Source organism: Tauraco erythrolophus, chromosome 21 (assembly GCF_009769465.1).
Source record: "Tauraco erythrolophus isolate bTauEry1 chromosome 21, bTauEry1.pri, whole genome shotgun sequence".
Taxonomy (NCBI): Eukaryota; Metazoa; Chordata; class Aves; order Musophagiformes; family Musophagidae; genus Tauraco; species Tauraco erythrolophus.
This window is the reverse complement of record NC_141485.1, coordinates 3799003-3826924: the sequence shown is the minus strand read 5'-3', so window position 1 is coordinate 3826924 and position 27922 is coordinate 3799003. Positions and strand designations below refer to the sequence as shown.

The window sequence follows — 27922 nt, the reverse complement described above, 5'->3', positions numbered from 1 at the left end:
CCTCAGGCAGGCAGGCGCGCGGACGCCGCCCGCGCGCCCTCTCGCAGCGGGCGCGGCGCGGCCCGACGGGCATTTCGGGGGCACCCACCGAAGCCACCGCAGAAACGGCTCTCTGCGCGCCGTTCCCGCAACATCCAAGCACAGCCCGCGTCCGGGGCGCTGTGGCACGACTGACGCAACGTCAACGGCAAGCGCACGCGACTCTCTTTCCCAAAGAAGCCCCTCTGCCCCGCGCTGCTCGGCGACTCTGTGCCAAGAGCGAGCAGCTGCTGCCAACGCCAACAGGAGCGACATCGGCGGCTCCAATTCCGGAAACAGCTCGACGTGACCTGGACATGAGGGGCTTCTGGCCCCAGCGCGCTCTCGACCCCTCCCCGCAGCACTACACCACCTTCGCAGCACCCCCAGAACTCTGCAGCTCTCCCCGACTCGGACTGTGCTATAGCAGCGTCTGTACTCTCCTGGGCGGGCACGAAGCTCAGCGCTCCCGCTTTCCAATGAACCTCGTCTGACTTTTGAACCACTCAATAAAAAGGCGGGCCACAAACCACTCAGCCCGTGCTCTCTCCCTCCCACACCCCGAAAGGGCCGGGAACGGTCATCGATGGCGGGCGGCCCCTGCCCAAGCAGCACCGCCCGCCCGCCTCGCGCTCAGGAGACAGCACCTCGCTCCTCCTCGTGGCTTGTGACGCCGTCCAAGAGCGATCACTCTCCTCTAGTGACCAACTACAGAAATGATCCCTGAAAGTATAGTCTTACCGACACACCCTCCGCGCGCCCAGCGCCACCGGCACGCACCGCCCTCGAGCACACGGACACCCTCCCCGCGAGCCCACCCACGGCACCGGAACACGAACCCCCCGCGCTGCCGCCGAGCCTCCGCCGCCGCGGAACCGCGTCCCGCGGCCCAGGGCTCCGCTCCGCGACCCACGGACCCGCCGCGCAGGGAGCCCGTGGCGGGACACGCCCCCTCATTTGCATGTTCTGCCTCGGACGCCCAATCAGACGCGCCGCTCCGCCTCCGCTCCCGCACCACACCACCCGGGGCCGCTCGCTGCTCCCGGCGCCTCGCCCTCCACCCACGCAAGTACAGGTCCGCAGAGACAGGGCTCCGCAAGCGAAACGCCTCGCAATTTGGCTATGCCCACTCCAACCCCTTGCAAAGTTTTCATCAAACAATACAAGAGACAACCATCTCAGTCCGCGCTCCCTCTGCCCCACGCCAGCAAGGCAGCCCTGGCACCAACACCAGGCAGCACTGTATCTGTCTCGCTCGGTGCTCTGGAGGGAACGCATTGGCTTCTAGCGGCTATCAAGGCCCAACACTTTCAGGCACACTCTCACCTACCACCTAGAACTCCAGAGAGTATCACCTTAATTGACATTATCCTTTACATCTCTGGATCCAGCCTGAGCACCAAGGACTTCTGCTCCACAGCCAACAGTATGCTACTGAATAGTTTCTCCCAGATCCCAGCAGATACCCTGAGGTCCCAGGATCCAACCTGACGTATCCCATCTTCGATGGTATTGCACAGCATAAAGATCACATCATCAAGCAGTTTCTGCCTAATTCCCATCGGACTCTGATTGAAGATTTACCATGCTCCAGATGAGTCTGACCGACACAGACTCCCACAACATGTCACGAAAGGCAAATCCTGAACAGTTTCTCCCTCGTCTCTCGTCACTGTCTGAGGAACATTGTTAACCAGAAACAACTCCACAGCACCCACCACGTCACGTTTACCCTACACAATGGATGGCTCGAGAATACCATCGCCTGACTCGCACACCCAGGTACTGACAAACTTTCAAAGCTGTTCTTTTCACTGAATAACTAACTCCACTTCCTCGGACATTAAAACTTAAACATGCCTGGCAGCCCGTACGGGTCACCTCTATCGAAAACCCACTAAAGGGCTTGAGAGAAACCAAGCACTGTCCTTCCTGTGGCACGGGAAACAGCCGAGAGCTTATATGTTCCACCGGACCGTGTTTGCTCACAGGAAACCGCCCCTTGCCACAAACATTCCCTCCTTCAACTGTTTTTATAACCACTCAATAAAAAGGCGGGCCACAAACCACTCAGCCCGTGCTCTCTCCCTCCCGCACCCCCGAAAGGGCCGGGAACGGTCATCGATGGCGGGCGGCTCCTGCCCAGGCAGCACCACCCGCCCGCCTCGCGCTCAGGAGACAGCACCTCGCTCCTCCTCGTGGCTTGTGACGCCGTCCAAGAGCGATCACTCTCCTCTAGTGACCAACTACAGAAATGATCCCTGAAAGTATAGTCTTACCGACACTCCCTCCGCGCGCCCAGCGCCACCGGCACGCACCGCCCTCGAGCACACGGACACCCCCCCCGCGATTCCACCCACGGCACCGGAACACGAACCCCCCGCGCTGCCGCCGAGCCTCCGCCGCCGCGGAACCGCGTCCCGCGGCCCAGGGCTCCGCTCCGCGACCCACGGACCCGCCGCGCAGGGAGCCCCGTGGCGGGACACGCCCCCTCATTTGCATGTTCTGCCTCGGACGCCCAATCAGACGCGCCGCTCCGCCTCCGCTTCCGCACCACACGTGACGCCGCAGCCGCGCTCCGGCCGTCCCGCCCGGCCCGGGGCCGCTCGCTGCTCCCGGCTACCGGCGCCTCGCCCTCCACCCACGCAAGTACAGGTCCGCAGAGACAGAGCTCCGCAAGCGAAACGCCCCGCACTGGGGCTACTAATTGCGAAGCCAACAACTCTCTCCTCTCCAGGAGCGGAAATGGGACGCTGGTAGCACAGCACAGTGTGCCCAGGCTCGGGTGCGTGCAGCTCTGTCTGCTACCGACAAACCACATCATCTCTCAAATGGTGATTTCCGAAGAGTCTGAGGAGACTCCAGATCCCAGGTATTGCAGAGCCATAGACAAGTTGCAGCTAATACAAAAGCCTACAGTTTCTTCAAAGTCACCCCAGGGCTATGAAAAGCCTCCTCTTGACAATTATTAGGAGAATCTCGTTTCCTAACTATTCTGCCAATTATTCTTTATCGTATGAAATTGTATGAACTTTCTTAAGACACGTAACGGCATTCTGCATAGTCATGGCTAAGTGAGGATGACTAAAGGACCTCAGCTCATTGCCAGGAGAAGGACAGCCCCCAAGAAGATATTGACCTTTGGTTCTCGGAATCTTAAAAGCTGTCCAGGAAGAACAAAAGATACCCCTTGGCCTACCAGGATGAAGCCAGCACCTCAGCCCCTCCAACACTTCTGTGAAACCCTCCCGTCACAGATAGGCACCTGCACCAAGACTGACTCCAGGCACACCTAGATCAGAAAGAAGCAAATGGATAATGACACCATAGGTTTATAGTTGCCTTGCAAAACAGTAGAGTTTGTGTGTGTGTGTGGCACAGGCCAGTTGCAAAGTTTTTATGACACAATATAAGAGACAACCATCTCGGTCCATGCTCCCTTTGACCCACACCACCAGCGACCAGGCACCAACACCAGGCAGCACTGCACGTCTCTTGCCTGGTGCTCTGAAGGGGATGCATCTGTCACCTTGCCCTACACAACGGATGGCTAGAGGATTTGCATGACCAGGTACCAACAAACTTTCAAAGCAGTTCTTTTCACTGAACATTAAAACTTAAACCCTCTTTGCTGCTTCTCCCCTCCCCTGCCCTGTCCGTGGAAGGCCCACGCTGTCACTGCTATCGAAAATACACCCAAAGACCTCGAGATGCTGAAGGCACCTGAGAACCTACGCATTTGCTCGCAAACCTGCAGCGAACCGCCCCTTAGCGGGAATTACCCGCTCCCTCCGTACAACCTGCTTTTGAACCACCGAAAAAAGGACGGGCCACAAACCACTCAGCCCGTGCTCTCTCCCTCCCGCATCCCCGAAAGGGCCGGGAACGGTCATCGATGGCGGGCGGCTCCTGCCCAGGCAGCACCGCCCGCCCGCCTCGCGCTCAGGAGACAGCACCTCGCTCCTCCTCGTGGCTTGTGACGCCGTCCAAGAGCGATCACTCTCCTCTAGTGACCAACTACAGAAATGATCCCTGAAAGTATAGTCTTACCGACACACCCTCCGCGCGCCCAGCGCCACCGGCACGCACCGCCCTCGAGCACACGGACACCCCCCCCGCGATCCCACCCACGCACGGGAACACGAACCCCCCGCGCTGCCGCCGAGCCTCCGCCGCCGCGGAACCGCGTCCCGCGGCCCAGGGCTCCGCTCCGCGACCCACGGACCCTCCGCGCGAGGCTCTGTGCGTGACACGCCCCCTCATTTGCATGTTCTGCCTCGGACGCCCAATCAGACGCGCCGCTCTCATCCGGGCAAGCGGGCGGGCACCGCCCCGAGCTGCGCTCCCCCGGGGCCGCCTCTCCGCACACAGCCGGCGGGCAGCGCCCAGCGGGCACACCGCAGCCGCGGGGCTAAAGAGCCTCTCACCTGCAGGAACAGCACATGCTACCGCAGTTCTTGATAGTAAAAACGAAACAGAAATGCATCCGATATTAGGTTTCCTTTACAAAATTCCCTGTTCCCATGTAGTTAAAAATCTAGGTGTCAAAATTACAAATATCTAAACCATACCTTAAGCATTTTGCTGTTAGAACTAATAAAAGTTAAAATCCCATTTAAGGAGTATATTCCTAAAGTAGATTTTCAGGATTTTAATTTTACAATACCTCAATCATTTCCTTACAATCACCTTATAACTAAAAGCTTAGTTCTCATTTCAGTTTACTTATTTTAATTCATTTTTTGATTCAATAATTAGCACTGCTTACCAGAAAAGGCCAACTATGATACATCTTGTAAACATATTTCACCCAAAAAACTCAATTGTACAGACAGTATGCTGTTTTTACCACAAATATAAACATACAGGAAAAAGTACAACTTTTCTGCCAGCACTTGTCTAAACTTAGCTTTTACCTTTTTTCAGAAGCTTCTTCACTTTCACATAGTTTCCTTTCCTGACATACTGATGCAGCCAAACTTCCAGGGAGTCACCTTTCATACGTCCAAGCTGGACTGGGCAGGGAACTGGAAGAGGGAGCGCAGGAGCCATCTTCTTTCCTCAACAGAACTAGGAAAATGTATGAAATCTAATGAAGCTACAAAAATGCCATAGCTCAAAGAACTTTTTTACTTCAAATACCCCAGCAGCTGACACAATCGGTTATGGCTGTTTCCTCCAGATGAGTCCGAAGACGGAACATGAAATTCCCTCCCTAACCGTGCCCTGTGAGGAAAGGCCTGCCAGGAGACACACCGATGAAGGACTTTGTTAGGAGGCAAGGCCTGGCCGAGGGGAAATACGGCGCCAAGGAAGATCAGGTTGAGGTGACGGGCAGAGGACGCGCCCCAAAGGCTGCGGGGTGCGTAGGCCCCTCTGACTGGACGAGGGCGGGAGGCACCCAGCACCGCTCCCGGGCCGGGGCTGCTCCGGCCCAGTAGCCCTTCGGCCGTTTCTGCCCGTTTCCCGCAGCTAACGGCCGCCGCTCCAGCCCCGGGCCGCCGCGCCCGCACGCGCCTCAGCTCCAGCACCTGCCGAACGGCCGCCGGGCGCGTTCCCGCGCGCCTCGCGGCTCCGCGTGCCGCGCACGCGCGGCCGCCCCGCCCCTCCCTTCCCCTCCCGCCTCGCGCGCAGCCAGCAGTTCCCGCCCGACTGCGGCGCGGGAGGCGCGCGCCTGGGGGGGGCGGTCCCCGCCGGTAGGGGGCGGGGCCTCGGCGGCCTAGCGCGGCCTGGCGCCGCCGCCGCGAGCATGCAGCGGGACGTGGGCAGCCTGCCGCTCGCCCCCGCGCTGCGGGCTAAGCTCGTCGCCGCCGGCTTCCAGACGGCGCAGGAGCTGCTGGAGACCGGCCCCTGCGGGCTGAGCAAAGGTACCGGCAGGTCCCAGCCCGGCGGCGCGTCCCCTCGCAGGCCGCCGCTCCCGGCCGCTCCCTCCCCCCCCCTTCGGGAGGTCGCCCTCGCGGCCCTTCCCTGGCCTTTTCCTTCCCGGGAAGCTTTCGCAGTGGCTTATTAGCGAGGAAGGGGTTTGAGCAGCGGTTCGCGTGCTGAAACGGTTGATGCATGTGGAGCGGTTCGGGCTCACAAGGCCCTCGAGCCGTGCTGGAGCGGCAGCTCCCCTGGGCAATCTCACTGAGACCTCAGGTGGGTCTGGAGATGGGGGCAGAGCCAATATTTAGTGACTTTCACATGTGCCTAAGCGAAAAAACCAAATTGTGATAACAGCTCCTTCTTACACTGAGATGCAATCAGGATACAGAAAAAGGACAACCAGAGGATTCTGTCTGTCATGCTTCTTCTTTCCCCAACTCTGCATGCTTTAAACAAAATAAACTTGTATGTAATCAGAAAGTTGTGTTTTCCAGGAAGCTAGAATAAAATTTGCACAGACATTCTAGGAAGTGTGTCATGACTTTGATTATCAGCAGTTTTATTATCTGTGCTAATACGTAGTAAGAGTTTTGCCTTGAAGATCAGAGTGAAGTAGCTAGATCACAGCAGAGCTGTGTGTATGGACACACAGAGATGCTTGCAGGGATCTCCTCTCTGTTCCTAGCTCTGTGTTTCACATCTGGAAGTGATGTGTGAGGTGCTCAGCCCTGGAGTACCCTGAGAATTCAGAGTGTGGTCAGTCAGTGTCGCTGACTTCTTTTACAGGACCTTATTTACTTGAAATGAAGTTAATATGGGAGCACATTTAGTGCAGAACAGGGGATTGCTCTGGCAGATCTCATCCATGTTTATGAACAGCAGTTCTGATTTTATTTTTATTTTTTTTATTTGTAGATAGCTTACTGTCACCTGAATTCTAAACTCAGGGCATTGTTGCTCTGAGTTCTTCTGAAAATCAAGTCCTTAGTTCCAGAGATGTTGGCAAGCTGTGAGCATCGTTACACTAAAAGGATTAATGTTTCTGCGTCACAGCGCAGGATGGCCAGGTTCTGTCAAACGAGTTGAATTACCTCTTCATACTTCAAATAAATCACTGTTTCTAAAAATAACGTAGTGATTCATGGTTTTGACTTTTCTAGAAATTGGAATCTCCAAAGAAGAGGTACTGGAAGCGTTACAGATTGTGAGGCAGGAATGTCATGGGGACACAGGAAGGGCTGCCGGGGGATCAGGTGCCACCAGAAAGTGCACAGCGCTGGAACTTCTGGAGGAAGAGCAAGCCCAGGGCTTCATCATCACCTTCTGTTCAGCACTAGACAATATTCTGGGAGGTGGTGTGCAACTAACAAAAATCACCGAGATCTGTGGAGCGCCTGGCGTTGGGAAAACACAGCTATGGTATTTTATTTTTTGATTACTTTTATGCGACTGACAATCACTTTGTTTAGTGAAGAGAGGTCATTTTTCTTGTTGTCAGGACAGCAATCTCTGATTCTTCTACAGCATTTAAAATGTGATCATGATGATGGCTGTACTGCTTCCTGTTCCATGTGTTACTCAGCAGAAATGTCACTTTAGGAGTGAGTTGGGAGGGGAGAGCTTTGTGGTGTAAACATTTATCTTCTTTTCTGTTTCCCATGGCAGTATGCAGTTGGCAGTAGATGTACAGATCCCGGAATGCTTTGGGGGTGTAGCTGGAGAAGCTGTGTTCATTGATACTGAAGGAAGTTTTATGGTAGAGAGAGTAGTGGATATTGCATCTGCCTGCGTGCAGCACTGCCGGCTTATCGCTGAAGCTCATCAAGAAGAAGGTACGTCGCTGAGTCGTTTTTTCTGCCTAGGAAACTGGGATCCCAGGGAAACGAGTGTCTCGTAGGCTGCAGTTTTACAGTTTGAGGGTTTCAGCAGCAGTGCTGGCTTCAGGAGTTGTCGCTGCCGGCCTTTCAGTCCCACCTGTGTGTATCATACATACTGCATCTGTGACCGTGCTGCAGGCTGAGCTGATCTACTTCAAGAGTAATTCTCTTTCTGCATGATGGTTGGTGGTTTTTTCAGTTATATGAGGTGGTGTTTTTTTTTTTCTTTTTTGGTTTTTGTTTTTTTTTTTTAAAAATCACTTTAATGATTAATTTACAGCAAAACCTAAACACAATTCTGTCAGCAAAACTGAGGGATAATGTGCTGCAACGCAGGGACAGGAAATAGGGAAAAGAGAAAGAGAAATGGCAGAATTTCTTAAGGGAGTGTTGCTGCTGAAGCCTCATCTTGTAAAACGGTAGCTGGAATTCAGCTCCTTCATAAGGTCAATATAGCCAGTTTGCATTTAATGACGAGTTTTATTCTATAAGTCATCAGTGTGTTGGGGATACGGACACAACTTTTGTGATACTCTTTAGAGTATTTTATGCAGTAAACTTCTGTTTGAACAGAGGTGAAAGGACACCATATGAAATGAGCTACTGCCTGTACATAATGGATGATTAATAGTCATGGTTGTCCTCTGGTGGTGTTCTGGCTTGAAAATGATTTACTGGAAAAGTTCCTTATTCAGAAATAAATTTTTCATTTTTAGAGCACTCCCTTGGAGGCTCCAGTGTATCTACATGCAAATGCTGAGATAGCATCTGCTCACCACGTTCTTGACTTTCAAGCCAGATGGAATGTATGTTTCTTTCACTCTTTACCTTGACTGTTTTTGTTTCTGGGGGCTTTGCTGTTGCTATATGTGGAAGACTTAGTTTGGTAGAATGATGAAAGTAGCAGTACGCTAGTACAGACTTCTGACTCATTTACTCATCTATTTATTTGTTCGCAGATCATCTGAAAGCTTTGGAGACTTTCTCTCTTGAAAGTATCCTTTCTCACATATATTATTTCCGTTGCTGTGACTACATAGAGCTTCTTGCACAGGTTTACCTCCTCCCAGACTTTCTTTCAGAGCATTCAAAGGTAAGAGTTATTGCAGACTTACCAGAAGATATGACTCATCTTCACAGTAAAGATTTTCAGGGATGGTATAGCAAGAGTAACACGAGTAACACCTTGGTACCTCATCAGCTTGGCAGTGATATATTGGCTGGTGCCAGAGTACAAATGTAAAGCTTGCTTGCTTGTTTTGCTTTTTCATTCCCATCCCAATTACTCTTGAGAGTAATTTGCTTTTGCTACCGCTGCTGCCATCATCCTGAATCTCCATTTTGAGGCAAGGATGCTGGATCTATGTTGCCACATGTTGTTACATTTCTGTGAGCACTGAGTTATGAATCATCACAGAACTGCTTTACAAAAGAGTCTCGGAGCCAGGGGTGCATGTGATGACCATGATGCAGGGGGATCAGAAAGGCTTAGTGCCTTTTTTTTTTTTTGTCCTAGAAGATCACTGAGGACCAGAAGCATCCTGCACCATCTTGGCATCCAGAAAGTGACTCTTCTCCTTCTTTCCAACACATCTTCTGTTGCTACAAGCAACCAGAGCCAGCAGCTTGACTCTTGGGTAGACTACAGCCAAAAAGTTTCCTAGTACCTAGTGTCTTAGTGAAATGCTATCGTAAGGCAGATTTTTACCACCTCCCTTCCAGGTTTCTGGATTCTGCACAGCAGATCACTCCCTAACAGGATTCAGGGAAGATGACTTGTGTCTCGGTCTAACAGGGCACGAATCAGTGTTGTTTACTTAGATTGTCTTTTGCATATCATTTCCGTTTTTGGAAACTATTATGTCTTGAAAGCACAGATGGGAGTCTTACTTTTGCTTAGTGTAGTCTGGTATTTCCCTTTCTCTGCCAGGTACTAACGGTGCCCTGTTGTGTTTGCTCTTGTGGAAAGTACATGGCTTCATTAGCACAGTTACACTGGGCTGCAGTTCTCTGCTACCATCTGTGCTTATTATCTGTGCTTGGCCTGGAGCCTGAAATACTGAAGGTTGCAGGAGAACCGTAAGACCTTCTGATGATTCCTTGGACATGCTATAAGTGACTTGACAGATTGCTTATTGCAGTCCAGCTCTCATTAAAATGAGTCTGATCCCTCTGTGCAGACTTGGAGCTGAGACTGGGACCACAGGAAACCTCCAGATTTGTGGGTTTTTTTGAGAGATACATAGTTGTAGGGAGTGTCATTTGGAAACATGAATTAGTTTGAGATCTTATTAATAACATGAGAAAGACCAACAGTATGAAAAAGACTAAGTTAGAAAATATTCTTATCATAATAAACATAATTCTTTAAGGTCTAGTAGAGACAAACTGACATGGAGAAAGCATGTGGTACTAAGCTCTCTCGATATAGCTTACTCTTGAATACTTTAAGTCTACTTGTTTGCTCTTTTATAACAAGTGCAACTGGGAGAAAATAAACTAAATTGCATCCTACCTGGACATACTCATGCAATAGGCAAGTTATATAACTATATATACATTCCTTTCTAGCATGAGTCATGTTTATACTGTTAAACTGAATGTTCTTAAAGTAAAAAAATCATGCATGAGGAAGTTGTACAGGCTCATGGAAAAGAATTTGCATGAAGGAGGAAAAACAAGAAAACAGAAGAATATCTTATTTTAATTCTAACTATTTGATCTTCTTTTTCAAATTAAGATTTGTGGTTTTTTCAGGTGGAGGCACAGGGCCATTTCAGAGAGTAATGTTTGCAGGCTTGTATGATCCAGACAAAGCTACTTCCAAGTAATGAATTAAGTCAATAATACAGAAAATCAGTTTTTTTGTGTTGTTTCCAGTTTGTTATCTTGTGCATTAATGCAGGACCTTGTAGGTACCTAGGATTTGAGTGACAACTGAACATGCAAACATTGTAAGACTATCTGTCTCCCTTCTGTATTTTAGACGAACTTGGGTCATCAAAACAGCTGCAACAAATGAAGTTAGAATAAATCAAACTGCCAAACTAATGTTTATATAGTGTCTTGAGGGTGATGAGCCAGCAGCAGCATTGTGCTCTAGCTTCAGCTAATGATTGCTACAAAAGGAATAGTTCAGCAAAGCAAACATCTTCAGGCAAGACAGATACTCGGCTCCATTGCATGGTGTCTGGAATATCTTTAAGCATCTGTTAAAATCCCTGAGTCTAAGGTAGATCACTGATATCAGCCTTAGAATCAGATGAGTTACCTTAACAGCGACTACAGACAGCATGTATTCTAATTTTGGTTTAGACTCAATTTTTGAGAGAGAAGGTGAAATAAATCAGTGTTCATGGAGAGTTGATTGAAGTGAATTCTGATATTTAATGATTTTTTTTTTTCTGCAGGGCTTTCAGTCCAGCTTTGTTATTCTGTATTCTGTACCAGGTGCTGCAAAGATAAGTCAGTTAGTTGTAAGTGAGCAAGCTCTGAAACTGGAAACAATCAGAAAGGCAGCTCTGTGCTAAGTTAACTAATGGGAGAGCTTAATGCAGTATTTTGTTTAAGCTAGTGCAGCGATGGTCTGAGCTAGTATCTCTGCATAATGCAGTACTGCACTTAGCAAGTGCACCAGTGTGTTTGGAGCTTGAGGCTCTTCACCCTGTGCTCTTGTGGTGAAGTAAGAGGTCTTACTGCTTTTTGTCATTGGTTTGTAGGATAGTAATGGTAGTTTTTCCTTTTCTTCCATGTTGAGGTCCGACTGGTGGTAGTTGATGGAATTGCATTTCCTTTTCGCCATGTCTTTGAGGACCTCTCGCATCGGACAAGGCTTTTGAACGGTCTGGTGCAACAGCTGATCATCATAGCAAACGATCATAAATCAGCGGTGAGTCTGGGGCAGGTTTGAATCCCACAAGGTGTTACTTTGGAATAAATGCATTACAAAGAGTTAAGCAAATGTGATTTGTGATTGTCTGTAAATAGCAAAAGAAAACTGCAAGAATGTCCTCTACGTTCGTGTTTGCCAGTTTGGCTAGTAAATATAGATGGCATCAATGATCACAAAACTAAGAAAATTTAACCTCCACTTATCTTCAGAAGAAGTGGAAACAGTCTGGGAAATTTAAATTGGTCTGAATAAACAGAGCAGGTCTCTCAGCAACTTGATCTATTGAAAATTTCCCTGCTTATTGGAGGGAAGTCAGACTAGATGACCTTTAAAGATTCCTTCCAGCCCAAACCATTCTATGAATCTGGATTGCCCGGGCAAAACTGTTTAGGTGGAAAAGTCCTAGACTTGCCAAAATAAGTAAAATTTGCATTAAAAGTAGCCTGTGGATCATAATTAAACGGTAGCATATCGATTGGTCGTGCTGTTTCACATCATCTTCTTTAATGATTTGGCTGGACAAGGACTGCTCCTTTGGTGACTTTTACTTACAAAGCACGGACGTTAAAATACATCAGGGTATTTAGGAGTTCCAGCGTGACTTTCCACGCTTTGTTTAAAAATAAACTACAGTCTTAGGGAGCAAAACCACTTTATCTGCTAGTATGGCCTGCTCTTCTGGCATCCATGGAAACCCATAGCTTCCTTCCTGGGCATTGTTTCTATGTCATTTACACCAATATGGAGGCCGGGAAGTCTGCGGCCGCGTAGCCAGCAGGTGGCACTCAGAAACTGCCTCTATTCCAGAAGTTGTTTTGGCAAGTCCTTTGCAGCCCAGAAAAGCATTGTTGAGGAATTAGAGCTTACGCAGTCTCAAAATGGTGCTTGTCCCTGCAAGTGTTTCCAGGTGATTTGCAACCTTGTCACCCGAAACTCTCTTGCGCAGTTGGCTTTTGTTCCTGACTGCTAAAAATAAGCCTCTCCTTGTGCTTCCTCCGATAGCTGCAGGAAGGGAGCACAGCTCTGCGTTCCGCCTGGGCTCCGAGATTGTGCTCGCTGCTGAAAGCCAACCCTGGCTCTCTCCCTGACATGAATTATGGAGCTTCTTCCTGCTGTTGTGGGCACCAGGGGAGATGAATGTTACATGACTGCTTGATTTGCACAGCCTCCAGTCTACTGAGTGCTTTCACTCATAAATCGAGCGCCTGGTGACCTTGAACAGGAGCAGTTGTCCTTGCACAGCCTTTTCTTTCTTTTTGGTCAAGGGAAACATATATAACTTATTTCTGTTGAACAAGTGAGCAGTTCAGCACAAACGCTTGCTGAATAAACACTTGCTAAAGAAGTGATCAGTCACAGGGCTTCAGAAATGATTTAGCTCAGAGTGGCCCTCTTGCCAGTTTTTGAGTTAGTTCCATGTAGCTTGCAAGCAGTCTAAATTCAGCTGGCGTGCCAGAGATTGCTTGTTGGGCAGCGAAGCTGGGCAGCCTGGATGCTCTAATATGGTGGGAAGTAAGTTCTTTAGTTTCTAAAGCTGGACCCAGTGGGTTGTGCGAGGCTGCCCAGACCAGCCCTTCTCCAGCAGTGAGATGGGGAACCTATCTGGGGCTGTTATCATCCATATATGATGAGTTACTTCTTTAAAATATGCAATATACGTCTTGGGGCTCTCAGCTGTGTAAATGTTCTGGTGTGTGCTCAGTGGAATTGCTTGCTCTAGCACACTTTTCTAACTGTTGAAGCTCATACAAGCATGTCAAACAATGAAACCCCCTAGGGTTTATGGTAGGTACAAGTTTTTATTTTTCATTTTTAATGAACTTTGCAATTAATATTCCTGGCTCTTTTCTGTCTCACCCACCCCCACTTCTACCAGGGATCTAACCTAGACTGTCTGTGAACCTCCTACGAGTGATTTGTGCTGCGAAAACACTCCCCCGCTCTGTCTGTTCACTTTCATTCTGCTTTGTATTGTACCCACTTGCGTGTTTTTAGACTACAAGGTGCAGAAATTCTGTTAATCACTAGGCTTCTGCATGCTTTGAGCAGCACCACCAAGTTCATTTATGCCACAGTGACTGAAATCTGTCTCTTTCTAGAGGGCTAGTATAAGTCATGTGCATCTAAATACAGAGCCAAATAGTATTTAGTACAAATATGGTGGAATATGCAAGTTATGTAGAGTTTGTATCCCTTGGAAAGGGAGAAGCTTAGGTTTCTTCAAAGTCTTGAATGAAAGGTATCTACCTTCCATGCCAACTGAAAATACGTTTTGCAGGGTTCTCTTATTTTGTTTTGACTGTTGAGAAAAGATGAGGCACCTTTACAGTTTCTTCTTGTTAACACAGAAGCTTCATTACAGTAGGCAAGAGTTTTGCCAGAGTCACTACTTTATTGGCAAAAGCTTTTTGAAAAATCCCTCTCTTCCCTCCCACCAGTATGCTGCTTTTCTGGAGATTTTCTTGTTTGTTTGCTTCTCTTTCCTCTTTTAGGTAGTTCTGACAAACCAAATGACAACAAGGATTGGACAAAATCAGTCCACATTGGTACCTGCTTTAGGTAGGTGTTCAGCTTGTGAGTTGAAAACTGAATTAATCTGCAAATCTATGATTTCCTTTCTTTTGGCATCATGTACAAAGAAGATGAAATTGTGTGCTGAATCCATGGTGAGACTATTAGACCCATCTGGAACTGCTAGCATTGTGGCAGTTAGTGCTTATCTATGTCAGCATTGTAATTATAATTACAACTATCAAATTTTATTCTAAACTCAAACATGGTGTGCTGATTAGGAGCCTGGTTAGGTTTTTGAAAAGGGATGACAAATATTTTTAAAATAATGACATTTTCAGATTGGAGAAACTCACAGATTGAGAGTGTTGCTGGATGGTTTTTTTTTCCCTTGTAAATCAAAATTTTTAATACTAAACTTGATATTAGATCTATCAGTGTTCTTTCAGGTGACCGAATCACCCTTTATGGGGAAGCATTAGGTACTAAGAACTCTCTGAGTAACTAGGTTTTTAGACCTGCAGCTAATGTATTGCAGCCTTCCCCTGAGGATCTTGGGCTGTGGAGTTCCAGCTGCAGCTGTGTCAGCTAAGGAGGCCACCACCCATGCTGGAGGTCACTGCCGCATCCCGTATGCTGGCTGAGCTGTTTATGTGATTGTCTCCCAATCCCTTTCTGCCAAAAGTGGGCCAGGTAAGCCTGAGCCATTTAAATAATAAGTGAAACTCTGATAAATCAAGTAATTTAGACTGAAATTGATTGATGAATGATCATACAAAAAATGTAGAGATGGAGCTGGAGGCAGTAAACCTCTAGCAGGAACGTGGTGATGAACAGGTTAAAGCACCAACAGAAGAAAACAGCATAATGGTTGCACACCTCAAACTATGCTGCAGTTTCCTAAATTCCCAGAGAATCATTCACTGCCTCTCCAAAACAGTGTAAGTTGTTTATTTTGCCATTACGCGTGAACACGTTCCATTAATTATTTGCAGAGGTGTTTCATATTTGCTGCATAGCTGGAACTCTCCACCCGCTGCTCTCTCCAGTAATGATGTAGAGGGAAGTTCTGTGTGGGATCCTCAACTACAGCTGGCCCATGGCGAGTTGAAGTGGTTTTTACTGGCTGCTACGTTTCGCCTTGTGATGAACAGAGTACCTCATGTGGACTCTTGGGCTGTGGTCGCAGGGGAAAATAGAAGAGTTCCTCTGAAGCAGAGATTTTGACAAATTAAGAAAAAGCTCAGCGTTTAAACCTTATTTCAGATTGTAACTTCATATTATTTCATGATGCACTTAAAGGGCACAAATTCTCTGTTCACAGCTTCAGTTTCTGTGAACTAAGTAATATTCCCCTGTCCTGGAGGGGAGGGAGGAGAAGGGGACAGGACAAAGATGTTCTCAGTGTCTGTACAGGCATTGAACCACTTGGCACAGATGTAAGATAAACTGAACAAATACAGACAGTCTCCTTCCGAGAATGTGGAGAATGTGGAATTTTGAGCTGTGCATGCAGATAAAGACCCAGCTTCCAGTGTCTGACCTTTTTTGTCATTTGTACCTCTTGCTCTCTGATGTATTATTTTTGGCAGCCTTTCTGGCTACAAACTCAATTAAAGCTAATAGATTCTGTCTTTTTTTAGTAGCCAGTGTTGTTTGAGAGCTGTTGTGTTTATTGAGTCATAGGGACAGTAAAGAATGTGAAGACATTCAGAATAGGTTATAATTCAAAGATACCATGTATTGTCTTGTGCACATTTTCTTTTACAAACATTTAATTTGACATAACCTCATATGGACCATAAACTGATTATGACTCTCACCAGAATGTGTGTGTAACTACATAGTGGTGTTAAACTGAGTAGTGTGTTCTCTTGCAAAAATGAAAATTTGTACCAGTTGGTTAAATATTTAAGCTAAGAGATAATCCCCTCGTCCTAAACAGTGATATCTCAAGTTGAGCATTTCAGAGTGGTACCAAGATGTGAATTTATTCCATAGACTCAGTGCAAGTATTGAGTTGGTGGATTACAAGGTGATTTTTACAACCCATCCTGAAGGGATGCTATTTCAACAGTCTTATCCTATAGGCTAAAGAACCTCTTACTCCTCCATAGTTTGCTGTAGCCAAAGGAACTGGGGTCAGCAGCAAAACCCCAAGTAAAATCAATCCTGTTGCCTCCCATAAATAAGTTTTATTCCCCATTAATTGGTAAGCTTTAGAAACAGCCTTTTCTAAGATTTCACAAGCGCATTAATCTCTAAACTCTTATTCAGCTTCCTAGCAGAAGGGAAGTTCTTAATTATTAAAAAAAAAAAAAAAGGACAGATGCTGCAAGGTATTAAGTCAAGAGCTTTGTGAAGGGGACAGCTTTCCTTCCCACTGGTGATAGTTAAGCTGGGTGTTCCTAGACATTTCTACTGGATATATTTAGAAAGGAGGTCAAATATTAATCTACAGCCAGTTTAACTCAGAAATATCTCATTTTACAGTAGCATTTTTCTTTCATATTTGATAGTTGGAAACATTCTGGTGTGGAGTTTGTACCCATTGTAAAATGTGTTTTGATCTCTGATTCGGAACCGTATCTGATAGCCAGAATCTTTAATCTCAACTTAGATATAGTGGAGCAAGGTCTGGCAAGACGCCTAGAAGGTCTAGATCTTCATTACAGTTGAATCTTTTTTTTTTAATTCTTCTCTGTGCTGTAATGAATACCAGAGCACATGGGGCATGTGGGGCTGGTGACATGATGGAGACCTACAAGTGACTCAGAAGTTACAGGGCTGTGTGCAGGTGAATAGTAGAGGCTTTCAGCACTTAACCAAAATGGCTGTTTTAAAATGCAATCCATCTTTGGACTGCTGACTGTCTCCTGGGATAAACAGAGGAAAACACCCAGTAAGACTGAGCTTGGGGTCAGCTGTGAACCGAAACAGTAGGACTGTTTCCCCTGAAATAGGATAAAAGCCGACACTTCCTTCTCTCTTTCCACCACACCCCCTCACCCTTTGCTTTTGGTTGTGCTCTTTTGCATTTTGCTGTCAGGAGCAGAAGACTGCTTCAGGGGCCCTTAATGCTTTAATAATCGTTGGTTTTCTCCCAAAGCTTGTATCCCAAAGGGAGTGATGTTTGCTCATAATTATGCCTGAGAGACAGCATATCGTAATTTTGAAGTAGGATTTAGACATACTCCGTAGACTTCTTCAGTAGTAATTAGAAAAATCTTTTCTTTATGTTGTCCCTGTTTTCAAGATTTGTCTGGTGCCTGTCAGTGATTAGGTGTGTATAAAACCTTTCTACAAATATGGAAGCATTGCATGAAGCTTTCCATAAAACACACTGCGAATACAGAGGTTATTCCTTGTCTCAGTATATTTGATAAACTAGTTGTGAAATCCTTGCACATAAGCAAAAGATGTGATTCATTACTGAAAGAGAGGTGTATATGCTTTAATCATGGAGTTTATTTGGAAGACTGCTCTAATTTCAGCTCAGTTTAGTGATGCTGCTGCTTTTATAGGAGATAAATAAAGTGGCTTGTCATTTTGTGTCACCCAGGAGAAAGCTGGGGACATGCTGCTACTGTCCGTTTAATCCTTCACTGGGACAACAGTCAGAGGTAAGTGGAAACCCAGGTACATAATGGCACTGACAAGCGTGACATTTGAGAATCTTTCTCCGAGCGGCTTTGGTGGCCAAGCAGGGATTTGAATTTGACTTCTGGCCTTGGTCTGCCGTGTCCCAGGCTACTGAGGCTCAAGAAGAGCGTTTTAGTTCAGCCTAAGACAGCGTGGGCTGAACTGTCATGCTTTTCTTTTCCACCATGGTCAGCTTGCTGCAGTGCTGTACTTTCTTTCTGACAAGATGCCATGTCTCATGAAAATATAATATCCTAATGGCAGTTGCTCAGACACAAGAATTTAGGATCTGGTGGCTAAGTATTTTTTTTTTTTTTTACTATCTGCATTTTGTAAGCAGGGAGTAGAATTTCTTTGCTTCAGTCTTTTAGGCCCCAGTCAGTACAAAGGCAAAGGTGCCAAAGAAGACTTTTCTCCTAGACAGTGATTCTCAGGACAGACTATTGACCCCGGAGCCTCAGTGGCAGCTGTTGGACCTTTCTGCTTTTGAATGCAGCAGGATGGTTCTGCACAACTGGCTGGTGATGCAGATACCAAGTTACAATGACCTGCAGAGAGGTAGTAAGAGAGCTGCGTTTACTGCCAATGCAGATCTGACCTATGGAAGATGATTTTAGAAGCCCAAAGAAATGAAGATGACACGTCTAAAACCAGTATGAAGTTGTGCCTCTTGCAATGAGATCTTTTCTGTTTCCTGGTTCTTTTTTCCCTCTTCACTATATTGCAAGCTCACTTCTCTTTCCTGGTCAGTTAAATTTGTCTTGTCTATGGTATCACAATGCAGCAACTTGAGATTAAGAAGCCTTGCTTCAATTCCCTAATCTTCTGCGAACAGTGAATAAAAATGCTACTGGAATGTTGTTGCGCATAGTTTTGCGTGTTAAACTTGAAAGAGAAATGCAGTGACACTTTCTTGGGGAGTTTTGTTTTTAAATTTTAAGTTTGAAGGCAATGCAGAATGATTACAGCAGGCTGTTTAATTTGGAATGAAATTAACATCACTGATTAGTTAACAGCCTTTATAAGACAGAAGTTGCATCAACATAATGATTGCAGAGTGAACAAAAGTTAATTTTATATATCAAAAGTAAAAAGCTTTTTTCTTCTGCGACACAGCTAGGGAGGTTGTAGATACGGGTTCCAGAGAGCAAGCCAAAGATGGACAAACATGTTTTATTTACTGGTCTTAATACGGAGCGGGGCCTGCAGAAGCATAGTGAGTCCAGTTACAATGGCTTATCTGCAAAAAGCAGAAACAGCTGAATTCTGTTGCATTTTTATATGAACTGCCTATTCCTGATGATCCATTGTGTGCTTCTTGTTTTTATATTAAGTTATTGAGGCACACAGATGACTGAGAATCCATTTGCCTTTTTTTTTTTTTAAATTGTGCTTGTACCAAATATGATACCTGTCTCTTTCTCTCTACTACCGAAACCATCAGCACTTAAATATGAGGGTTCTCATTGCTGCGAGGAAAGATGTTGAGTCAGAGGCATGCAGCAGAGCTCCAGCTGAGCGCTTGTAAAAGCATGGCTTCTGCAGCTTCAGATTTAGGCAATGTTGTAAAGTATAACCCACCACCTAAATGTTCTGAGGAATTCCCTGTGTAGCTAATATGAAGTGGCAGTGTTCCTCAGGCTGTAATTACGTGCTCTCTAATAGAATGGCACCTCAGGGAGGGAAAAAAAAAGCCCCAAAATAATTAACAGGATCTTTGGCAGGGTGTCTTGATACAAAGAGCAGAACACTTTGTATATTGGCTTTACATCATGTAAATTTTGGGGAGGTGGGCATGGTGCAGACTAGCAGCCCTGGGACTGGTTGAAAAACCCCTTACTTTTGAGCTGCTTTGCAATCTTCTGTCTATAAGATGCATTGCTTGGAGTCTAAATGCACAAAATCAAGGAAATGTTAGAGGAGAAATAAAAGAGCAACGATTTCCTCAAGGTTATGTTGTATGTTAGTGGCAAGGTCAGGCTTAGAAATGGGACATCTTATTCTCATTCTCCATCCACGAGGTTAAATTGACAGGCTTGTGAAACCTCTAGAAGAAAACCCTCCCTAGAAGTATTTGAATTCTTGAGGGTATCTCCCAGCTTTGAGAGGTCAATGAACAAATGATTGCTTAATGGAGCAGGATAGAATTGTGCTCAAAACCCATTTTGTTTGTGTTTTAAGAAAGTGGCGTTTGGAATTAATTCATAATGAATATTGTTCCAAAAATGTGATCAAATACTGTGATGAAACAAGGCTAATTAATCATTCACTCTTTTTAGTAGGTCTACATGATATTTGAGCTGACAGGTCATGTAAGGATGGGAATTTGGCATCCACATTTTAAATGACCTATATGAAAATACCTATATAAGAATGCCACTGCTCACCTACCCCATGATTGTGGGGAAAACTTGGGTCTGGTCATTTGGTTGCTTGGAATTTTTATTATTGTATTCACTAATCATAGCTATCTGTTATTTCTTTAAACAGGTTGGCAACATTGTACAAATCACCGAGTCAGAAGGAGTCGACCATACCATATCACATTACAGTTAGTATTTCTTTTGGGAGGGAGATACAGAGATGGGAGCAAATTGTTAGCTGTAAAGGAATTTTCAGTCACAGAGACAAAACTGAGAATGCTTTTTGCTTTCTTAGTGTTGCCTTTCAGTTGCCTTTTAGGTAGCCAGTAATACTGGGATTTCTCCAGGTTTATGAATGTTTTGCACCTTTTCTCTTTAGAAAAATGACGCAGCATGTTAGCCCTCCTAGAGTTAAAATATTGTGATTTCCAGATCAAATTTACAGGCAGCCTGTCCCCATCTGTTCTTGTGCTAGTACTGCTTAATTTATCTGCCCTTGATGTTAACTTTTGGCCTAAGTGCAATTACAAAGAACACTCATGCACTCCCTGAGCCTTCGTTTTGGGACACTTGAACAAGCCAAGCTGTTTTCTCCTTTGTCAGGTAGGTCGTTGTTTCCCGAGTGGTTCTTCTCTGCATCTGTTCTGTTTGAGTTTTTATCTTTTTAGGACAAGGGTGACCAGAGTCATACATGGTATTCCAGAGGTCTCACCAGTGCTTTGTGCCATACGTATTTCCATATCTCTCCTTTAAGTATGTTGCCCAATGTAACCTCGGTTGTGTTTATCCCTTTCATAGCTCCGTCCTACTGGTGACCCTATGACCAGCCAGTATATACAGATTTTTCTCTTCTGTCACTATCATATGAGAAGCTTCCAGCTTAGTGCTGGAGTCCTTATTCATCCCTAGTTAAATCCTGTGATTATTTTCTTTTGTGGAGTGCTTAGATACATATTATTGAGAATACATACTGTCTAAGATCTATTTAGGTTTAAAAAAACCCCACCGCTCTACACTTAAATCTTCAAATTTCACATACATAGGTACATGCCATAACTATTTGCTATGTGTCCTCATGGAAACACATTGCCATAGCAGTTCCTGCAGGTTTTAATACTACCAGAAGATGAGGTCTTCAAACTATTGAACAGAAATCAGATTTTTTTTCACTCCTGAGTATAGTCACCTGGACAGGAGAAATACTGCAAATATATTTCTTAGTTCTGTAAAGGCTGGAAGCATAAGTGGGATTACATGCCAAGGTTGTTTGGATCATGTGATGCGAGTGTGCAGCTATTTCTCTCCAGCTGACAAACAGATGGATTTTATCTTAGACAGTTTAATTGCCTTTTCCTTTCAGTTTTATATGCATTATAAAGCAGCTATGCTGTCTTCTTCTGTGTGAATGCACACGATCTTGAAATACAGTTGAGAGCGTATCCTAATCAAAGATTAGTTAAAATTTAAGATTATCCCTGTATTTTTTTCACTTAATCCTGTTGAGCTGCTTCAGCAGATGGTTTCTGTAAGTAAAAAATGTATTATCCCTGTTTCTTTCATGAAATTCAGGTCTGATGGTAACAGTCTGCTATTATCGTTTGTCATGCCCATCTCAGTAGTTAAACTGGAAGATGTAAATACATGTTCAGTGCTTCCAAATCTGATCTAGCACATCTATGTATAACCAGCATACCAAAAAAAAAAAACAAAAAAAACCCGCAAAAACCAACTAAATTATAAATTCCTCAAGCCTAGATCTTCAAAGCTGTTTAGGCTTTTGCAAGTTACGTGCTTTGGTACCGTTGACAAACTGGCTGTTCAGTGCCTCTCAGCTAATGGAGAAGCGTGTAACTTAGTGACCAAGCTGTAGTTCTTTTTCAGCTGTGTCCTTTCTGGTGTACTGGCAAGTCAGTCACCACTTGCAAGTGTGGAAGCTCTGGAACACCCATCGAATGAAACAGTTTCTTTCACAGGCTGAGAAGGATTCATTCTTAAATGCAGAGTATAGAAATGTAAATTGATTTATGCACAAGGGAGTAAGTAGATCATCTGATTCACCTGAGTTTCCCGGGTAATGTGACCTGATTATTTCATCGTGAAAGATGGAGACCCAGGACCTATATTCTGGGTAGGAATTGCCAGTATTTCCCTGAACTGTGGAGGGTCTGCCAGACTAGCAATGACAACACTGCTCAAGTAACAAAGCCTTTGTCAATCTTGATGCAGTGTGTAGATGCAAGAAGACATTAAGGAACAATTCAAAATGACCACAGACTAACTGGGCTTTATAGGTTCTTGGTTCCATTAGCCACATTCTTGCCATCTAAAAACCACTAACAAGCTTCATAAATACACACAAAATTCTTGTATTTTCAAGGTGCTATGCCCAGAAGGTACATGCCTTTAACTAGATGCAAAACATCCATACTAAGCAGCCTACTTTATCACGTTCTGGCCTTTATAACGATTGGAATGCTTTTGCTGGAAGTCTAGCATGCTGGATTAAGTGGATTCTTGGCTCCAGATCCACCTTTGTGCCTCAGGGAAATGGCGGAGATTAGATGCAAGCAGCAGTTAAACACTAAGCTTGAAGATTCCCCATTACGCTATTTAGAATAACACTTGAGTTGCTTATAAGAGCAGAGGGACTGCAGAAATTCTGCCCTTGTGGCACCTCTTTCTGTTTGTTCCTTTAAAAACTGCAGGCTGTGTGAGGTGAGGCATTTAGAAATAGAAATAAAGAGATGGGAGACTTAAGCAAAACATTTTGATTGGGTTTTGTTCTGTTTTGCATTGATCTTGGTGTGGGACACTGGGATTTTAGAAAAGTCACATGTCTGATAGTAATTCTGCCTTCTTTTTCATACTGCACCAACCTAAAATGTCAGCTTTCCTGAAATGCTCCCATCCCCACATTGTATCTACCTGAGCGTTCAGAATCCCCAAAGCAATTTCTTTTTCGGATGAACCCCCTTTCCTCTCTTAAGTCTGCACTGCAGCGAGTCTTCACTGAGCTCCCTGCAGCAGCAGTGCTCCCTGCACAGCATTTTCTGGAGATGGGAAGACAGACAGTTGCAGGCTTCACATCTCTTCACATCTCAGTATCTCCATCTGCATTAATGACATGTTTAACTAACTGATTTTCCAGATCTTTCGTATTTTAAAATCTTCTAAAATCATTAAATTGTGAGCTAAGGTAACAGAAAAGACGAATGGTACTAAGCCACATAGATCACTTGAAGCTCTCTCCTGAGTAGCAGCTTCTAGTTTTCACTTCTACATTTAGTTTTTGGCAGTTAAAGGTTCTCGTCCTATTGTGTGCCATAAATTATATGCTGGGACAGTCTTTGCAGTCTAGAGACCGATTCAGATACGCTGTTCACTTACAATGTCTCATTGATGTTTTCAGTTCATTAAGTAGATACATGAAACAAAAATATCCTAGGTTTTAGAAAGTCACAATTGTGTTTCTGAAAATGACTTAGGCAATTAATCCAGTCATCTCCTTGCTTCTGTGGGAGCTTGAATAAGAGCTGAAGGATTTGGCTTTTAATTTCTTTAAATAGGCAACATAAGTTAATTTACAGAGCAGTGCTTCGTAGCCATGGGGGTTATTAGTGGTAAAATGAAAATGATAATCTGGTTGGTGAAAATAAAATATCTTTAGAAAAAAATAAAATGAGGAGACACAGTTATTAGTTGGCACGTGTGTTGAAAAGCTTGCAGTTCTGAGCTTAGCCTGCTCTATAAACGTTCTGTGGCTGCTCATCTAAAATAAATGACTGCATCATACCTTATTCTGATCTTCTGGGAACTAGTTACTCATGCCTTATATCCACAGAAGTGTTATCACATGATTTTGCTTACATGTTACAGGCTCATGGCTTCCGAGACGTGCAGCCTCCAGCTGTCACTCAAAATGCAGAATATACTGAGATGAACCCTCGCAAGCGGCCACGGAGAGAAGAGGAAAAGTGATAGCGATTCAAAAGTTGAATGTTAAAAAATGTGTGCTGCATGAGAACATGCATAGTGAACGTGCAACCAAAGGTAGCCTGAGAGGCTGTACCTGTTCTGGACATTATTTTAACATTAAGACTGCAAAATGCAAATTTCCATCACAGGAGATTCCTTTGTGTATGGCATAATTTTACTTTATAATAAAAATCTATGTTTTCTGTAACAAGAAGCTTCAGCTTTTTTGGGGAAGATGGAGAATACAACTACTTCTTTTACTGTGGGTAAAAGAAAACAATGAAATGCAAGCATCTAGTGTAGTACATTTAATGACACAGGTTTGATCACTCCTCTGGTTTTGTGTGTGGCTGAATTTTAACAAGGTTTCATGCAGCAATCTGCTCACGTGCCTCAGACCAGGGCAGAAGGCAGTGGAGCTGCTGATGGATGCTTTCCCACAAACACGTGCTATGCCAGACTGGGGCATCAGCCCTTACCTGCTGCAAAGTCCTTGATCAAGGACAGGGAAAGCACTGGTTTGAACTTCTCAGTTATCTTGCAGTGGTAACAATAGAGATGAAAGACTAGATCTGAAGGATGAAAGATTTAATCCAGCCTGGTAATTTTATGTTCCTGTCTTAGTCAGTAAGAATACGTTACCATGACTCAAGTGTGGACCAAACCTCTGCATAGGCCTTAGCTTCCCTGTTCTTTCTTTACCAAAGCATTCGGAATGAAGATTCTGTAATCAGGATCTGGTTTGTTCATGGCTTTAATAAAGAGGAAACCCCGGCTTCTTGGGCACCAGCAGTATATTAGCAGCTCCAGAATCTAAACCAGATGAAAGAGCGAACGTACACTGCAAACAGAGCAGGGATTTATCCTCTTTTTACTAAGAGAAAACAAATTGATAGGATTATTAGAGGAGAAGAAAGGTACTGCAGTGCAAAATAATAATTACCTCAATGATGAGAAGCGTTTGTCTGTACACATGCACACATGTGACCCCTTTCTGGCACAGTGCTTGATAATGTTATAGCTGAGGAAACTCAGCCAGCAGGCTAAACGGAGAATTCAAGTTGTGGGAGTCACTATCTTTAATTTTTAATTTTAGTAACACTAAACTGACTTTGCCTTGAAACAAAATTCAATGCTGCATCTGAGTCACAAAACCTCTCTATTTAAAAAAGCTGCAAAAAAAAAGTGGTAATGATTTTTAGAATATTACAGTGTTTAGATACAAATTACATAATAAAATATTAAAGGGAAAAGTATTCAATTGCCATGCAGCAAACTGGGCTGTGTCAAAATTTAAAAACTCTGAGTCAGGGAGAAGCTCTCAAGCAAGCATGACACAGAGGAAGAAATGCAGCGGGATTTGTGACTCAGACCAACATTTCAATGCAGGAGACACAGGCAAACAAAAGGATCCTACGGCATGTGATGTCAGCAAGCAAACGCTCCGTTTGGGAATAACAGCTTCCTACGTATTGCAGTGCAAGAGAAGGGGGAGCCAGCATGCCTGCGGAGCCACACGGAAAACCATCCATTCCGAATGTTGGAGCAATATTTTAAGAAGCACTGCTGGTTTCTAGTGATAGCTGCATTCTAATGTGTTTGATATTAATGGAAAAATAAATTTTTCTCAATTCATTGTGTTCTGATTGAATATCCTCAACATGTTCTTCCGTGTGCAAGGAGAGTAATGACATGTCTCCAATATACTATTAATTTCAGCCGGCCCTTTTTTTAAATTTTGTTTGTAGTAGAGTAGCATCCGGAAGCCCCAGCTGAGAAGCTGATCCTGTTATACCAAGATAAATAATTTTGTCTGAGTAAATGTGAGATCTTCCAGTATTCCAGGCGTCACTATCAAAATAAAAAAATTGCGTAATTACTGGTTAACAGCGGGAATTACAAAACGTCCAGAGGAAATATTGGATGCTGTCTATGCTGAGATTTTTAATATTTTTTTTTTCATATTGAAGCCATTATAAAAATCAGCTCTGCAGACCAGAACTAGAGAGAAGGATCTGTTGGTGGAGACAAAATTAGATTAAATGAACCAGATTTTGTTCTCATCTGCTGGAGACAAGGAAGCTGTTCCAGGCTTAAAATTGCGTATAAAGAAACAATTTGACCATTGCCTCACCAATAAATCTTCCGTGGCAAGTTGGTATTTTCTTACATGTGCCTGGAATTCTCTTGCGTTTCACAGCATCAGTGCACAGCAGTGAGTGGCATGAAAGAATTTTATGACTGCACAAAAAGTAAGATTCTAACTAGTCAACGTCATGGCACTGAATCAAAAATAAAATAGGTTGGTTGATTTGTTGCTTAGGTCCCAGTTTTCTGAAAGCCAAGAGCTTTAACTATCATGCTGAGTTTAGAATTATTCAGTTTTGTAGAGATGACATTTACTTGTGGTGTCAGAACCTACTTGGTCACCACAACAAGAATACAGAATCTACCACAGGGCTTGGCAACCGGAAAACATTGTGGTCACACTATACTTCTTCTCAAGCCCAAAATCCTGCTTTGAAACTCTTTAGCTTGGACAGAGAAAAAAAAAACAATTTATTTCTTCCTTATTTTGTGTTCTGCACCTTTTCCATCATGACACACTGAGAAACCAACTAACTTCCAACTAGAATAACTTTAAGACATGGAAAAGAAATAGCTCAACTGAAGGTAGGAAGATGCAGCCAAGGTTCCAGTTGTGCAGTCTCATATTGAAGTGAATTACAAACTCGTTGACTGGTGTGGAAGGAGATTCAGCTGCTAACCTGAATGTTGAATACAATGCTGAGAAAAGTACATTTAAAACATGACATCTATTTTTCTGTTGAATTTCAGTTACTGTTCCTTTAGTTATTTTGAGGGGACTAAACTTAAGAGATCAGACTTATTCTAAGGTATTTCACGGACTAACGACAAAGGAGAAATCCTTACTGCCTGTGTTTTTAACTCCACCCTTTTTCTGAACAACAGAAGGTCTGTAAGTTGGCAGGACAAGTCATGGTGTTCCAGCTTCTCAGCAGAGGTTGTCTCTACCACGCTCAGGATCGTCATTATTTAGAAAGGCGCATTAAGCTGCGTTACGCAGTTTTAACACAGGCTATTTCTCTGTGAAATATATTTGACTGAGTTTTGAAGTATGGTTTGATGCTTTCTTGTCCTGGCACAGAGCACCTTGAGGGAAACTGAATAAACAGAGCCCTTACATTGCAGTAACACAAATATTACAACAGGGTACATGAGTGAAATATTACTTTTTTTTACAGGATGAGAACCAGGGAAGGTAACCCGTGATTCCCAAACCACTTCAAGCACAACGGCCCTGCTGAGAGCACGCACGCAGGAGCTCGGCTGTGGGGGAATGTGGGCCACCGGCTGCCGGAGCTGGCAGTGTCTTAGGGCCAGCAAGCCGCTTGCCCAGCCCTCCCCCGCACCAGTCCTCCCTCGACTCAAGGCACTGGTGCCAGCTGCTACCTGCTCCTGGGCTTCCCCTCTGCCCAGCACCCCGGGCTGCGTACTCAACGTCTCGTGGCTTCTAGCCATAGAGCCATTTTGGATGATTAGTGTCAGGAGGGTTGGCTTCCCTTGGCTAGCACAAGATTTCTGCACTAATGTTCTATATTGAAGAATGAAATCACCGGGAACTGGCGCCCTTCCCAGTACTGAATTTCACCCAAAAATGCACCCACTGTTAAACTGTAAGCTACTGTCTTGCTTCCTACAAGCAAGAAATATTCATACAATACGCACTATGTATTTATTAGAGTCTAAGGTCTACA

General features: G+C 44.7%; 2 protein-coding genes and 3 non-coding genes across 8 annotated transcripts in view; 1 reads left to right on the top strand and 4 right to left on the bottom strand.

The window, feature by feature from the left end:
- Positions 1-5106, bottom strand: part of TEX14 (testis expressed 14, intercellular bridge forming factor) — a 29691-nt gene extending 24585 nt beyond the window's left edge. Inside the window, 1 exon segment of the mRNA XM_086624862.1 lies at positions 4935-5106. Within this exon segment, the coding sequence (XP_086480988.1) occupies positions 4935-5070 (136 nt within the window). The 5' untranslated portion in view covers positions 5071-5106.
- Positions 547-757, bottom strand: LOC147527244 (small nucleolar RNA U3). Its single transcript, XR_015222770.1, has one exon. It is a non-coding gene; the product is annotated as a small nucleolar RNA U3 (small nucleolar RNA).
- LOC147527243 (small nucleolar RNA U3) lies at positions 2084-2295 on the bottom strand. The gene has a single exon (XR_015222781.1). It is a non-coding gene; the product is annotated as a small nucleolar RNA U3 (small nucleolar RNA).
- LOC147527242 (small nucleolar RNA U3) lies at positions 3855-4066 on the bottom strand. Its single transcript, XR_015222780.1, has one exon. It is a non-coding gene; the product is annotated as a small nucleolar RNA U3 (small nucleolar RNA).
- A 661-nt stretch (positions 5107-5767) lies between the features above and the next one.
- On the top strand, positions 5768-24351 carry RAD51C (RAD51 paralog C). Of its 4 annotated transcripts, none has more exons than XR_015222757.1 (9): positions 5768-5885; positions 7044-7302; positions 7549-7715; positions 8720-8853; positions 11518-11649; positions 14145-14211; positions 17726-17786; positions 20296-20771; positions 24045-24068. XR_015222757.1 is itself a non-coding variant. In XM_086624407.1 (9 exons), the coding sequence occupies exons 1-9, from the start codon at positions 5768-5770 to the stop codon at positions 24144-24146; spliced, it is 1101 nt and encodes a 366-aa protein (XP_086480533.1). In that variant the 3' UTR covers positions 24147-24351. The 4 variants fall into 4 exon arrangements, 3 of the variants coding, with proteins under 3 accessions (XP_086480533.1, XP_086480536.1, XP_086480534.1); XM_086624407.1 differs by having other exon boundaries at positions 20296-20356; positions 24045-24351; XM_086624410.1 differs by lacking the exons at positions 14145-14211; positions 17726-17786 and having other exon boundaries at positions 20296-20356; positions 24045-24149.
- Positions 24352-27922: the final 3571 nt, after the last annotated feature.

Coding starts and splice junctions, on each gene's coding strand:
- RAD51C (XM_086624407.1), top strand. CDS start 5,768: ATGCAGCGGGACGTGGGCAGCCTGCCGCTCGCCCCCGCGCTGCGGGCT. Junction 11,650..14,144: donor CAAACGATCATAAATCAGCG/GTGAGTCTGGGG, acceptor TTCCTCTTTTAG/GTAGTTCTGACAAACCAAAT. Junction 14,212..17,725: donor CACATTGGTACCTGCTTTAG/GTAGGTGTTCAG, acceptor TGTGTCACCCAG/GAGAAAGCTGGGGACATGCT.